Raw genomic sequence first — 13,148 nt, forward strand, 5'->3', positions numbered from 1 at the left:
CCCCAATGTACAGGTCTGTACATTCCTCGCTACACTGAACCGCGTACACTACATTGCTCTGTTTCTGTCTAGGTGTTTTGTCCCTACAGAAACTGGTCCACCCCAAGGACAAAACACTACAAGCTACTCGGATGAGTGGCAAAACGTCTTCAAGAAATTCTACAAGTCCAGCTGACCTTATTCAACGTTTTTTTGGAATACATCAATGTTCAACGCGTTAATTTTTCTATAAAGAAGAATACAACACATCTGATGTTTATATCGCAAACTTTAATGTGCAGAGTTATTCTCTCTGTACAGGTTATAAAAACATTCACGGTACAAATGAATAATTAGTGCAAACAGCTCGTTGACGTGGCCTCAAACTTTATGTGCCATAATAATTTACTTTTTCTAGAATCTTGATTAAAAAAATAAAGGGAAAACTAATTTCTCAGTGATTTCCGATGAATAATTCTCTTTAATAACCAGTAGCTGCGTCAGGACAAGACACAGTGACTCAATGACTCTAAATGAGAATTAAATTACATCATGCTTCTAAAAAGCACGGTTAGCCTAAGTCTCAGGAGACCTGACAGATCTTAAAGGACCACAGTAGGATTCACCTTCACCTTTAAGGAAGAGCTGTTCTCTTATAGTCATTTAAAACCATCATGTTTCTCATCTGAAGCTCCACATGGTTTGCTCAGAGACAAAGCACAGACTCTGAATAAATACTTGGCAGCTGACCGGACAAACCTGTCAGGGACTGACTTCAACCAATCAGATCCATGAACCAGACTGTGAGCTAACGCAGAGGAACAGACAATTAATTAATTTTTCCAATGAAAGTATCTGCTATTGAGTTTCATACAATTTTAGAGTCGTGGATATAACACAACTCTGAGACCTGGAACCAAACACAACCTCCACTTCCTTTTCTTTAGAAATGTCTAGTTGTTTTGTACATGTTTTATAATAGTTCAGTTTGTTAAATGGAAACACTTTCATAATGTTCTTCTTTAACCTAAAACAAAGGGAAGCATTTGGAGTTGTCTTAATTTATAGGTTATTATTCAAACTGGTGTGAATGTGACCTCTGAACTAGAATGAGTTTAAATATTCAGTTAATTTATTAACATTTTAATTTAATGTCTGAGGTAAATTTTGATATTCAGCATACTTGTTCTTTGATTATGTCGTTACCTTTCCTACATTAATTTAGTCACCTGGGGATCGTCCCTATGTTCCCCGGGTCCTATGTTCCCCACTGTGACCGGGGAACATTGGACACTTTTTTAAAAAAAGGGTTAGGATTAGAGTGAGGGACACGGTTAGGATCCCGGGAACAAAGGTGTGCTCCCGCCACCTGTTAGCAGGCTAACTGTTAGCCTTGTGGCTGATGTTAACTCTTTTACGTTTATTGAAGGCTCTGGGAAGAGAAACCAAACCCCGAGTCTGCAGAGGACAGTCCCTACGGGCCGTAAACTGGGACTGGAGGAGCAGTGAATCCAACGCTCTGGTCCTTTAAACAGTTCTGCTCTAAGACGTTAATGACTGAGAAACACAAAGTAATGAACCAAAGAAAAAACTGACATGTCAGAGGCATGTTGTGAATGTGGAGGTAGATGCAGGTTAATTTAAAACCTATCAGAGTTACAGCAGGGTGATTTCACTCGGCGGCAGCGTGAGTCTCTTCTCTCTGACCGACAGCATGTTCTCCATGTGCATGGCCACCACTCTGCAGAGCTCCAGGCCCTGAAACACAACATGTATACACCTGGGTTTAACTGAGCTCATAGTCCAGCGCCTCCTGGTGGATCATTATTCATTATTCATTCATGGTGATTATCTTCAACAAGTTCTTTAAGACCAACTGATGCAATAAGGAGCTTCTCATTGCTTCTCACAGAAGATGATAGTCTGTCCAGAGCAGCCTGAGGGAAAAACTCCCTTTTAACAGGAAGAAACCTGGAGCAGAACCAGCTCATATGGAGGAACCATCTGCTGAAGACCAGCCGGGTAGAAACAGAGAAGATAGAGAGAGAAGAAGAACAGGAGAAACAAGGGGAGGACAACCGGGAAAAAAGGCTCCAATCTGATAGGGAGCAGCACAAAGACCTGAACCCCAGAGAGAATGTTTGGGATGAGCTGGAGACTCAGACTCTGACATCATCAATACAAGATCTGAACTAAAAACACTGGATGGAAGAAACCTGGAGACACTGGAGAAGCTTCTTATTGGATCAAAGCTGGAGGACCTCCGCCCACAGACTAGAGTGTGTGACTGTTACGTCAGGTTGTGTACATATACGCGTAGAAACTAAATTATATTCTGTATATAATAAACACACCTGCTCCAGCTGCAGCTGGATGACGCGTTGGTTCACCAGGTCTCCGATCATGATCTCCACGTACGGGTAACTGGAGCCGGACGTTGGCCTCTGGGTACGAGTTGACTGAACCTCCTTCAGAGGGAACCGCACCATGGCCTCCTGATCACAAACAGGGAACACACAGATTAAAGAATATAAAATATCTTCACAGCCTGGAAGCCAGACCCAGCTAACTCCGACCAAAACATACTGCAGCAGAGAACTGGTCTGGATTCTGGAGCTGGGAACTGACTGTGTTCCTGAGGTCCACTCTCCATCTGGACATTAGGATCAAACCAAAGAACCTCTTACCTCTTAAAGTGAATCTGGCTCCAAAATGCTACTGATTCACTACAGGAGGCAACGTTCACACAATTCAACCTTTGGACATTTTATTTCTCCTGGACATCATCACATTCTACCATTGAGCTCATTATACGATCCAGAGGAAGATGGAGATTTACACATGGAACTCCCCAGGACCCCAGCCACCAAGGCTACATGCTACATAGCAATGCTAAGCTACCAGCCACCAAGGCTACATGCTACATAGCAATGCTAAGCTAACAGCCACCAAGGGTATATGCTACATAGCAATGCCAAGCTAACAGCCACCAAGGGTATATGCTACATAGCAATGCTAAGCTAACTTTCACTACAACATGGCTGCATTACATTTTTCGTATGCAGGACCACCATTAGCCCACTAGACGGGGACAAAGGACCACAGGACCAAAGGACCACTGGGCTCAGATTCTATCAGTCCAGTCTCCATGTGGTTCATAGCTGATGTAGAATCATGTGGATAGACTCTAAATGACCCCAGGAGATAATAAAAACTAGATCAGTTACATGTGTTGTCACTTACTTTGGAATTTGATTGAATATAAAGACAGAAGAAGAAATTCTGAGATGCTGTTTGGCTGCTTGTTTTCTCAAATACATAAAATACACTGGGAGAGTAGTTTTTACAGTTTAAAGCCTGATGTTTAGAGACCCTGTTGTATGAAGTGAAGTGAAGCGAAGTGAAGCGAAGTGAAGCGAGGTGAAGCGAGGTGCAGCATGACGTACGTGGGTGTCCTTGTTGAGGAAGTGCAGTCCGTTGAGGTTGACGGCCAGGATGCAGGGAGTCTGAACTGAGGAGGAGCTGGAGCTCTGGATGTAGAAGAAGGAGGAGCCGAACATGGGGAAGGCACTGACCAGACCTGGAGGAGACGACATGTGTTACAGGTCTGGGGGAGACTCAGAGGAGGACGTGATGCTGGCTGGTCAGAGACAGCGTCTCACCCAGGAACTGTGCTCGGGCCTGATGGGGGTTCAGAGGCTGGACCTGCTGCATGTGCTGCATGGTCATGTTGACCCACGGCTGAGAACCCTGTTTACTGTAGAACTGAGGGGGGACGCACTCCTGCACCTCACGCCTGAACAGAGGAGACCAGGTCAATAAGAGGAGGTGACGGAGGTAAAGGTGGGGGTGGTGGGGTTGGTGGGGGTGGAGGGGTGGACCTACATGGTGGGCAGGTAGACCGTGTCCTTGGCACGATGCTGCAGAGCAGCCAGTCTGGATATCTGCTGCAGATGCTGCTCGCTGGCTTTACCCTGAGGAACCACACTGAGCAGAGCCTTCAGGTAGTCAGGCAACACCTGGACAACACACACACACACACACACCTGGGACCTAGGTCACATTTGGGGGGGGTACCTTGTGTGTGTACCTGGTATATACCTGGTGTATACCTGGTGTGTACCTGGTGTATACCTGGTGTGTGTACCTGGTGTGTGTACCTGGTGTGTGTACCTGGTATATACCTGGTGTGTGTACCTGTACCTGGTGTGTACCTGGTGTGTACCTGGTGTGTGTACCTGGTGTGTGTACCTGTACCTGGTGTGTACCTGGTATATACCTGGTGTGTGTACCTGGTGTGTGTACCTGGTGTGTGTACCTGGTGTGTGTACCTGGTGTGTACCTGGTATATACCTGGTGTGTGTACCTGGTGTGTACCTGGTGTGTGTACCTGGTTGTAGTGCATGGTGACGTAGAGCTCGTTGTCCAGTTTCAGGGCCAGACTCCAGATGACCCTCCTGAACCAGAGGCTGTAGTTGGGGTCGACCGGCTCGGCCTCGGTGGCGATGTCCAGGATGTACTCACGCTTGTTCAGGGGACGGACGTTCTGACCTGGGACCAGACCTCGTCTGTTTATCGTCTGGTTAAAGCCTGTCGGTGTTTGTGGTGCGGATCACCGTTACCTACCTCTGTGAGTTACCAAGAAGACGGCGTACTCGTCCAGAGCCTCCACCCTCTGGAACCCCATCTCGTAGCACAGCTCCTCGATGGCGTCCAGAGCGACCTGGAATCACAGCGTCCCGTCACAACCTTCCTTTCTACCTGTGGAGCTTGAAGCCGTTTGACTCACAGAGCAGGTCTTGATCTTCAGGTGCCTCTCGATGCCTCCGGGGAGCAGGAACAGCTGCCTCTTGGAGCTCCGCCCAGCCTGCACAGACAGCCAATCACAGCGCAGAGTCAGAGAACAGCTGTTACCGAGGGACAGCGCTGACTGGCTGAACGAGACACTCACCAACATGGCTTTCAGCTCCATGCTGTTAGGATACTGCACACGGCCGCCATATTGAAACGTCCTCCTCAGGTTCTGCTCACATGCACTGGCAATGCCTGGAAATATTACGTATATATACGATAAATAAATACGATAAATATATATATACATTTATATATATGATTAATAATTATGATAAATACTATATTGATATCCTGTCAATACCTGGAAATATTAGATATACTGTTTATGATCATTATGTACAATCAGATGAGTGTATGAGTGGATGAATTGATGAATGGGTGAGTGGATGGTTGGATGAGTGTATGAATGGATGAATGGATGAGTGGATGAATGGATGAGTGTATGAGTGGATGAGTGGATGGTTGGATGAGTGGATGAATGGATGAATGGATGAGTGGATGAATGGATGAATGGATGAGTGGATGAGTGGATGAATGGATGAATGTATGTGGATGATGGATGACATGGATAGTGGAGATGATACTGTTATGTATGATGAAATGGATGAGGGTGATGTATGAGTGGATGAATATTGATGAGGGTGAGTGGATGATGGTTGGATGAGTGGATGAATGGATAAATGGATGAATGGATGAATGGATGAGTGGATGAGTGGATGAATGGATGAGTGGATGAGTGGATGGTTGGATGAGTGGATAAGTGGATGGTTGGATTCGTGGATGGTTGGATGAATAGATGAGTGGATGAGTGTATGAATGGATGAGTACCCTGGTACTGTAGTCCAGGACTGGTTGAAGCTTCCTGCAGGAACTTGAGCAGAAACGGCTTCATGACGTCGGAGCAACGATGGAAAGATGTGATGATGTAGAGCAGCCTCCATCCTCTCTGACAGCTGTCCCTGAACGCACCACACACACTGACATCAGACTCCTCCCTCCTCCACCTCCTCCACCTCCTCCCTCCCCTCCCTGAGGTCTTACGGTTTGGAGCTGGTGTTGGCGGTGACTTGCTTCATGACCTGGCAGTAGGCTTCATCCTTCATCAGACCATGGTCATCACTCAACTACACCAACAAGAACAAATATGAGTCTATCTATCTATCTATCTATCTATCTATCTATCTATCTATCTATCTATCTATCTATCTATCTATCTATCTATCTATCTATCTATCTATCTATCTACCTACCTACCTACCTACCTACCTACCTACCAACCTACCTACCTACCTACCTACCTTCAGGATGCTGGTGACCAGGTCCTGTTCAGTCTGTCCCTTTAGAGGAGCGTCTCCCATGAACCTCATGATAGCTGGATTAAAACCATCAGATTAAATTAGATCAGATCAGAATAAATCAGATCTGATTAGATCAGATTAAATTAGATCAGATCAGAATAAATCAGATCTGATTAGATCAGATTTAATTAGATCAAATCAGATTAAATCAGACATGTAAATGTGCAGGTTATTCTCGTTTCACCCAGGAAGATGTCGGCTGCCACTCTGTTCATGCCGCTGTCTGAGAAGTGGATCAGAGACTCCTGGATGGGGGACTGGACAGACAAGGATTTACAGCTTCATTCTCCAGGAAACAAAAACCAAACTCAGGTCTCAACACATCACAATCACCTTGGAGAATTTAACCATGTCGGCGGGGTCCCGGCCCTCCTTCCCCTTCCTGGTCTTCTGGTCACTGAGGGGGAGACGCCAGGAGTCAGTCTGTGGTTCATCACATGACATTTTATTAAACCTGGTGTAGGAGGAGCCAGACCTTCTGAAGTACTTCCTGGCAAACTCAGTCATCAGATACTGGCCACTCTGCAGGGACGCCTGGTTCAGGTCTACACTCAGACTGTCCCCGTACGCCTCATTCACCACCTGGAACACAACACTAGAGGTCAGACACTACCAGGACCTGGAGACAATACCAGGACCAGGAGACACTATCAGGACCAGGCGACACTACCAGGACCTGGAGACACTATCAGGACCTGGAGATACTACCAGGACCTGAAAACAATACCAGGACCTGGAGACACTACCAGGACCTGGAGACACTACCAGGACCAGGAGACACTACCAGGACCTGGAGACACTACCAGGACCAGGACCAGGACCCACTACCAGGACCTGGAGACACTATCTGGACCTGGAGACACTATCAGGACCAGGACCCACTACCAGGACCTGGAGACACTAATGGGACCAGGACAGGACTATATAAGCACCGGTCTCTATGGTGGACCCTGGTCTCTATGGTGGACCCTGGTCTCTGTGGTGGACCCTGGTCTGCATGTGTATTCATCCATCAACCCCTGGACTAGACCTGGACACAGAGTTTCTAGAAAAACCACAAAGCTCACATGTTGTCCAAAGGTTCTAGTAAAACCAGAACCATTCTTAATAAACCCTATAACCTTGTACTGGTCTCGGTACCGGGGTCACGGGGTTCGTACCTCGGTGGAGAGCTCGAGCTCATGAGCAGCTACAGCTGAGCCCATCGCCACGGCAACAGCAGCAGAGGCAGCCACCCGCCCGTGGCGGTCTCGAGGCTCCAGACGCTCGGCCGGAAGAACCAGGAAGTCTGGAGCTGCCACGGGTCTGACGAGGTCCTTGGGAAACAGTCCGGACCTCCCGTACACGGCACCGAACCTCCAGCCTGCACGGACCAGGACAAGGACACCATCACTGGAGGAGCACGGACCCCTTACAGATTTTAAACTACATGTAGAGCTCAGGATGATGAAACCTACCAAACTCTGGAGTGTCTCTCCTCAGCTCCTCCAGCAGCATCACCTTCTTCCTCACCACACAGCCACAAAGGTTCCCTGAACACACACACCACAGATACCAGACACAACCACACTACCAGCAGGAGACCATCCAGACCAGACCAGACCAGACCAGGCCAGACCAGGCCAGGCCGGACCAGACCAGACCAGACCAGACCAGGCCAGGCCAGGCCAGGCCAGGCCAGACCGGACCAGACCGGACCAGACCAGACCAGACCGGACCGGACCAGACCAGACCAGACCAGACCATACCAGACCAGACTAGACCAGACCAGACCAGGCCAGGCCAGGCCAGGCCAGACCAGACCGGACCAGGCCAGACCAGGTCAGGCCAGGCCAGAGTTAAAGTCGAACTGTTATTTGGGGGAGCCCTCCTCTTTTTGTCTCCTGTGCCTTTTTAAAAAACCTAAATGTGTTGCTTATTGTTACTGTACTTGCATTATAGTGTGGAATATATTATTATATTATTGTTGTTATTGTTGTTTTGTTGTATTAAAATGTGCCAGATTAATGAAATGAAATGAGAATCAGTGAGTCTCACCGGCCTCCAGTCCGTCCATGTGCTGCAGTCTGATGATGTCTCCTTTATGGAAGCTGAGCACTGTCCTGTCCTCAGTGATGTAGTTCCTCACCGCCACCACGTACTCAGAGTCCTACATGGTGGACACACAGAGACTCAGAGAGGACCATGAAGCCTTCAGCCTTCAGCCTCGTCTGAACAGGTTGTAACCCTCAGACTGGACAATCAGACCCCATCAGATGTAAGATTAGCCCCCACAGTCCCCACCGAGGTCTCTGACCTTCTTGAGCTCCGTGAGGAAGAAGTCGATCATGTGTTTGACCTGAGGAGCTTTGGCAGAGAACAGGATGAGCTTCTCGTTGGTCAGGTTGAACTCCAGCATGTTCTTAGATGGAATGGACACAAACAGGATGTCGGAGTAGCTGCACAGGAAGTGATATGTCAAACCAGGAAGTCAAAGCAAATCATGGTCAAAGCAATCACCAAGATTGTTGGATAAGTTCCTTGATACCGAGCTCCATTCCTGTTATTCACATGTTTTTTTCTAAGAAAATAACCTTAACCAAGTTATATGTGGTCCATCATTATCCAGTTTAATAAATTACATGAAAAGATTAGAAAATTCCCTCTGGGAAATTTTGAAAGGGCTACGGGAGCTAATGCTGGAGGTACTGTCTTTGTCAACATGGGAATTAGCACACTTTGCCTACATTTAGCACAATTAGCTTATGGTTAGCACGGTTAGCTTCGCCCTGAGGCCCCATAGCCCTAATAAACTTGAGGTTTGGATCCCTTTGAAAAGGTAAAAATGACTTTGGATCTTTTGGAAAAACACAACTTGTGTATAAAATAAAAATGAAATAAAGTAGCCTGAGATTGACACATTATGTGGATGTCCCTGGTCTGAAAGGCTCACCTGTACGGCCTCAGCACTCTGAAGTAGTCTGAAGCCGTCGAGCTGCTCTTCACCATCTTCAGCAGCTTGATGCCTTTATGAGACACAGACAGGACCTGGACTCCTGTCCCCACGCTGCCCTGGAACCCACAAACACTCCGGTTAACAGCATCCCTCCCTCCCAAACACTAGGCGGCGCCTTGTCTTTAAAAACTAAAGAGGAAACACGCCGCTACTAAGAGGACCAATCACAGCTCTAGTTCTCTGTGTCGCTGCAGTGTGTCGTTACATTTCTGTGGAGGTTGACATCAGGCTACAATGCTAAGTTCTACATTAGCATAGCAGCTTTGCTGCAACTTAATGTGGACCCATAAACTGTGGGTAACCCTCACAGTGAGGAACTCACCGAGGCCGGGAAGAGGCGGGAGAAGTAGATCTCCCAGGAGTCTCTGGCCATGGCCACCACCTTCCTCTTTACTGTTTCATCCTGTGTTCCTGAAACCTGATCCACCTTGTTCTCCGCTGGCCGAGGAACAAAAGAGGAGTTACCAAAGACACCAGAGGAGGAGTTCTAACTCAGGGTAAAGGCAGTCATACCAAACAGGCCCTTCATCTTCTGCCTCTCCTCCTGCGTGATGCGAATACAAGCCTCGGAGAAGGTGTCATGGACGACCTGACGAATCATTTATTAAAGATGAAAGGTTGAATATTTACAGCTTCATGTGTTTCATCTGGAGATAAACTGACCTGTTTGAAGAGCAGGTCCAGGACCAGCGGGTTGTTGAACGTCTCCTTAGGGTAGAAAACCTGTCAGCAGATAAACATGGAGATATTAAGAGTATACAAACTAGAGCTGTCAAACCATTACAATGTGTAATCAGATTAAATCTCCTTCTTGTTTAATCTCTACTGATGATGAGCAAACGTGTTAATTTTAATTTAAGTAGAAACAGAATGTGATGACACATGAACAAACCTCTTTCCTCATGAAGAGTTTCCACTGGACGTTGGAGTAGGTGAAGTATTCATCACTGGTTCGACTGTGGAGCTGAGTCTGAGAGACCTCCTCCTCCACCGGCAGATCCCTATTCACTGAAATCACAGCTTCATCAGGACCTGGTCTTCATCAGGACCAGGTCTTCATCAGGACCAGGTCTACAGGAATACCTCACCCCATTGGGTCGTATTCTATCATATCAAATCATATCTCACAGTATCGTATTAGTATGATTAGTATTCTCATCTCATAGTTCACTGTATCTCATCTCGTCTCATGTGTTAAAGGTGTAGTAGTTTCCTGGTAGGTGACATGTGATGCGCTCACCTGGAGGAGGGGCGGGGCTCATGTCAGAGTCAGCGGGGCGGGGCTTGGTTGTCTTGGGGAACTTGACTCCGCCCTCTTCCTTACGTTGGGAGGACTGAGTCTTCTTCTGAGTCTGAGACATGAAAACATTTAGTTCATTTAGCTTGTGTGTGTGTGTGTGTGTGTGTGTGTGTGTGTGTGTGTGTGTGTGTGTTTTACCGGTTGTGGTGGGTTTGACATCTGATCTTTGAGGATCTCCATGGCTTCATCATGGGGGTCTGGCTTCTTCGTAAACATCTTCCCATCACTCTTCCTGCATTCACACACACACACACACACACACACACACAGACATTAGAACAGCTGGACAGTGAGAGTTGTGAGTATGAGTGTGTATAACTGTGTGTAGTGTAGGTGTGTTACCTCGGAGGTGGGGGGCCAGTAGGCGGCGCTGTAGCTGCAGGCTGGTGCTGTTTGATGATGTCCTTGATGTCGTGACTGGGCTCCATGCGCTCAGTGTTACTGACGCTGGATCGGACCACGTCATCAGGAGGGGGGGCGCGGCTCGGACCTGGAGCATGAGGCTCTGTTAGACCATTAAATGTGGGGTGGGTTAGGGGTTAGGGGTCAAGGGTTAGGGGGTGGGGGTCAGGGGGTGGGGGTGTGTGTGTGTGTGCATGTGTGCAGGGGCGGGGGGGTCTCCATACGTACTGATCTTCCTCTGAGATGCACCAGGACTCGGCCTGAACGACTCCTCCCTGTCTTTGTGCTGCAGGAAAGGTAAAAATTAATAATGGTTGATTTTTAAAAAAAGAAGTTTCATTTCATCTCAGGAAGGTGAGAAAGAGACATATGAGTTAATTCATTAATTAATGACCATTTATTGTTTGACCTGTTTAACTTATTACTACGTTACATCATGCATTGAATAAAAGTGACTTCCTCCTGTTAATTTTTTAATTTGTGATTGTTCCGTTGTTATTCAACTCATGATATTTAAGCTACTAACGAACTGAAGGAGCTTCTTCCATCTGCTGAATGTGCACTAATTATCCCTGGCTGTCTGTTCCCATCATGCACTTTATATTTTTAGATTTACACCAGCATAGTAGCCATGATCATTTTAATGGATTAGTTATTGAGTTTATTAAACTGTCTTAATTGGAACAGTTTTGAATGTTAATTATTTCATTGTTCTCTTTGAAGTGTTTTTACTCTAATGAAACAGTATTTCATTCTTTTGTTTTGCACAAGAAAGACAAATGAAAGAAATGAATGAAATGAAAATGAACTATATTACATCACCCATTTGAGAAACTGTGTCAGCATATAATTACAGACCCTTCTGACTTCCATTCTTTAGTATAAATAACTATATATATTCACACCAACAGCCTTTACAAGTTACTTTAACTTGTGTTTTCAAGGCAGCTATTTTATACGATAATTATTAGTCCCTGCACTATTTTGATGGCGATTAATATTTCTACTAATGAAGTGGCTTAAGCCCTTAAGTTTTAATACCAAGAACTCCTCATGTAAAGTTGATTTAAATGATAGAAATAAGTTCTAAGGAGAACCTTTAGAGCAGTGTGTTTGCTTACATGGGTGGGGGTGGGGGGTGAAGGTGGAGACCGTGGAGCTGGAGCTACAGGAGGGAAGGAGGACAACATCTGCTGCTGGATGGCCATGGCCTGCATGGTCATCTGCTGGGCCTGACCCACAAACACAGAGACAGAGCTGCCATTAAATAAATAAATAACATAAATAATATTAGACATTAGACATAAACTCACACAAATCTCTACAAAGACACAAAGAAACTCAATTATCACACTTGTATTGTTATTTTTCTCATCTCATCTATTTTAATCTCATCTCACCATTATTATCAGTAGTGTATTTGCATCAGGGGTCAGTAGGGCATGGCCCCACCAGAGGGGCGCTGCAAAACCAGGTCATTCAACCAGGAGTGGTTTAAGAGGAGAACCTGGTTTAATAGGGAGTTTGTCAAAAAGCAGCTGATGAGTCTAATTTAGAACAACCTCATGGAGCTGTCCACCTGTCTGTGGTGCTGAAATGTTTGGCTGTGGTGTGTTGTGTGTGGTGACTTTGGTGTTGATTGTTGTGTATTGAGTGTGCACTGTTCACGCCATGAGTCGTGCATTGTGTTTTTATTGTTTTCACATTATTGTTTTGATTGTGAATGTTTGATCTAGTGAAATCTTGAACACGGCCGTTTGGTGGTGCTGTTGATGCAATACGTCATCAGATCGGCACAGTGGAGTGGTGGTTAGCACTGATGCCTGTCAGCAAGAATGTCAGGGTTTGAGTCTGATTCAGGTCTTTCTGGAGGGAGTCTGGGTGTTGCGTGGTTTACTAGGGTACTCTGGCTTCAGTGTTTTTGTTGTGAGGGTGTTGATTACAGTATTTCTGGATTACACAGTAAGATTTTCCACCAGGATTTCCAAACCAAAATCGCCACTGATGATGATGATGATGATTATTATTATTATTATTATTATTATTATTATTATTATTATCATCATTATTATCAGGCATCATGCAGGTTTCAGAGAGAAGAGGAAGAGGCTCAGACCAGGATGATGGCCTGCTGGTTGATGATGGCCTGCTGCTGCTGGGTCAGAACCGTCTGCTCCGATCCTGCACAACACAGACGCTCCAGTAAATATGAGGATGGGGGGGGGGGGGGGGGTATGACAGATAAAATGCTTCTATAGCA

The 13,148-nt window shown here is 46.2% G+C and overlaps 1 protein-coding gene across 1 annotated transcript in view; it reads right to left on the bottom strand.

The window, feature by feature from the left end:
• Window positions 1-260: 260 nt before the first annotated feature.
• myo15aa (myosin XVAa) overlaps window positions 261-13,148 on the bottom strand; it is a 33,436-nt gene continuing 20,548 nt past the window's right edge. The window contains exons 34-62 of the mRNA XM_047571326.1: window positions 13,005-13,069; window positions 12,010-12,120; window positions 11,117-11,174; window positions 10,829-10,976; window positions 10,625-10,718; window positions 10,427-10,538; window positions 10,079-10,194; window positions 9,850-9,909; window positions 9,700-9,775; window positions 9,509-9,624; window positions 9,124-9,242; window positions 8,488-8,629; window positions 8,229-8,340; window positions 7,649-7,723; window positions 7,352-7,554; window positions 6,525-6,773; window positions 6,376-6,448; window positions 6,132-6,205; window positions 5,875-5,957; window positions 5,662-5,792; window positions 4,931-5,025; window positions 4,769-4,846; window positions 4,606-4,702; window positions 4,370-4,530; window positions 3,865-3,998; window positions 3,642-3,775; window positions 3,426-3,559; window positions 2,334-2,474; window positions 261-1,737 (exon numbers count right to left, since the gene is read on the bottom strand). Of these exons, the coding sequence (XP_047427282.1) occupies window positions 1,636-1,737; window positions 2,334-2,474; window positions 3,426-3,559; window positions 3,642-3,775; window positions 3,865-3,998; window positions 4,370-4,530; window positions 4,606-4,702; window positions 4,769-4,846; window positions 4,931-5,025; window positions 5,662-5,792; window positions 5,875-5,957; window positions 6,132-6,205; window positions 6,376-6,448; window positions 6,525-6,773; window positions 7,352-7,554; window positions 7,649-7,723; window positions 8,229-8,340; window positions 8,488-8,629; window positions 9,124-9,242; window positions 9,509-9,624; window positions 9,700-9,775; window positions 9,850-9,909; window positions 10,079-10,194; window positions 10,427-10,538; window positions 10,625-10,718; window positions 10,829-10,976; window positions 11,117-11,174; window positions 12,010-12,120; window positions 13,005-13,069 (3,293 nt within the window). The 3' untranslated portion in view covers window positions 261-1,635. The remainder of the gene's footprint in view (window positions 1,738-2,333; window positions 2,475-3,425; window positions 3,560-3,641; window positions 3,776-3,864; window positions 3,999-4,369; window positions 4,531-4,605; window positions 4,703-4,768; window positions 4,847-4,930; window positions 5,026-5,661; window positions 5,793-5,874; window positions 5,958-6,131; window positions 6,206-6,375; window positions 6,449-6,524; window positions 6,774-7,351; window positions 7,555-7,648; window positions 7,724-8,228; window positions 8,341-8,487; window positions 8,630-9,123; window positions 9,243-9,508; window positions 9,625-9,699; window positions 9,776-9,849; window positions 9,910-10,078; window positions 10,195-10,426; window positions 10,539-10,624; window positions 10,719-10,828; window positions 10,977-11,116; window positions 11,175-12,009; window positions 12,121-13,004; window positions 13,070-13,148) is intronic.

Source organism: Mugil cephalus, chromosome 20 (assembly GCF_022458985.1).
Source record: "Mugil cephalus isolate CIBA_MC_2020 chromosome 20, CIBA_Mcephalus_1.1, whole genome shotgun sequence".
In the NCBI taxonomy this organism is placed as follows: domain Eukaryota; kingdom Metazoa; phylum Chordata; class Actinopteri; order Mugiliformes; family Mugilidae; genus Mugil; species Mugil cephalus.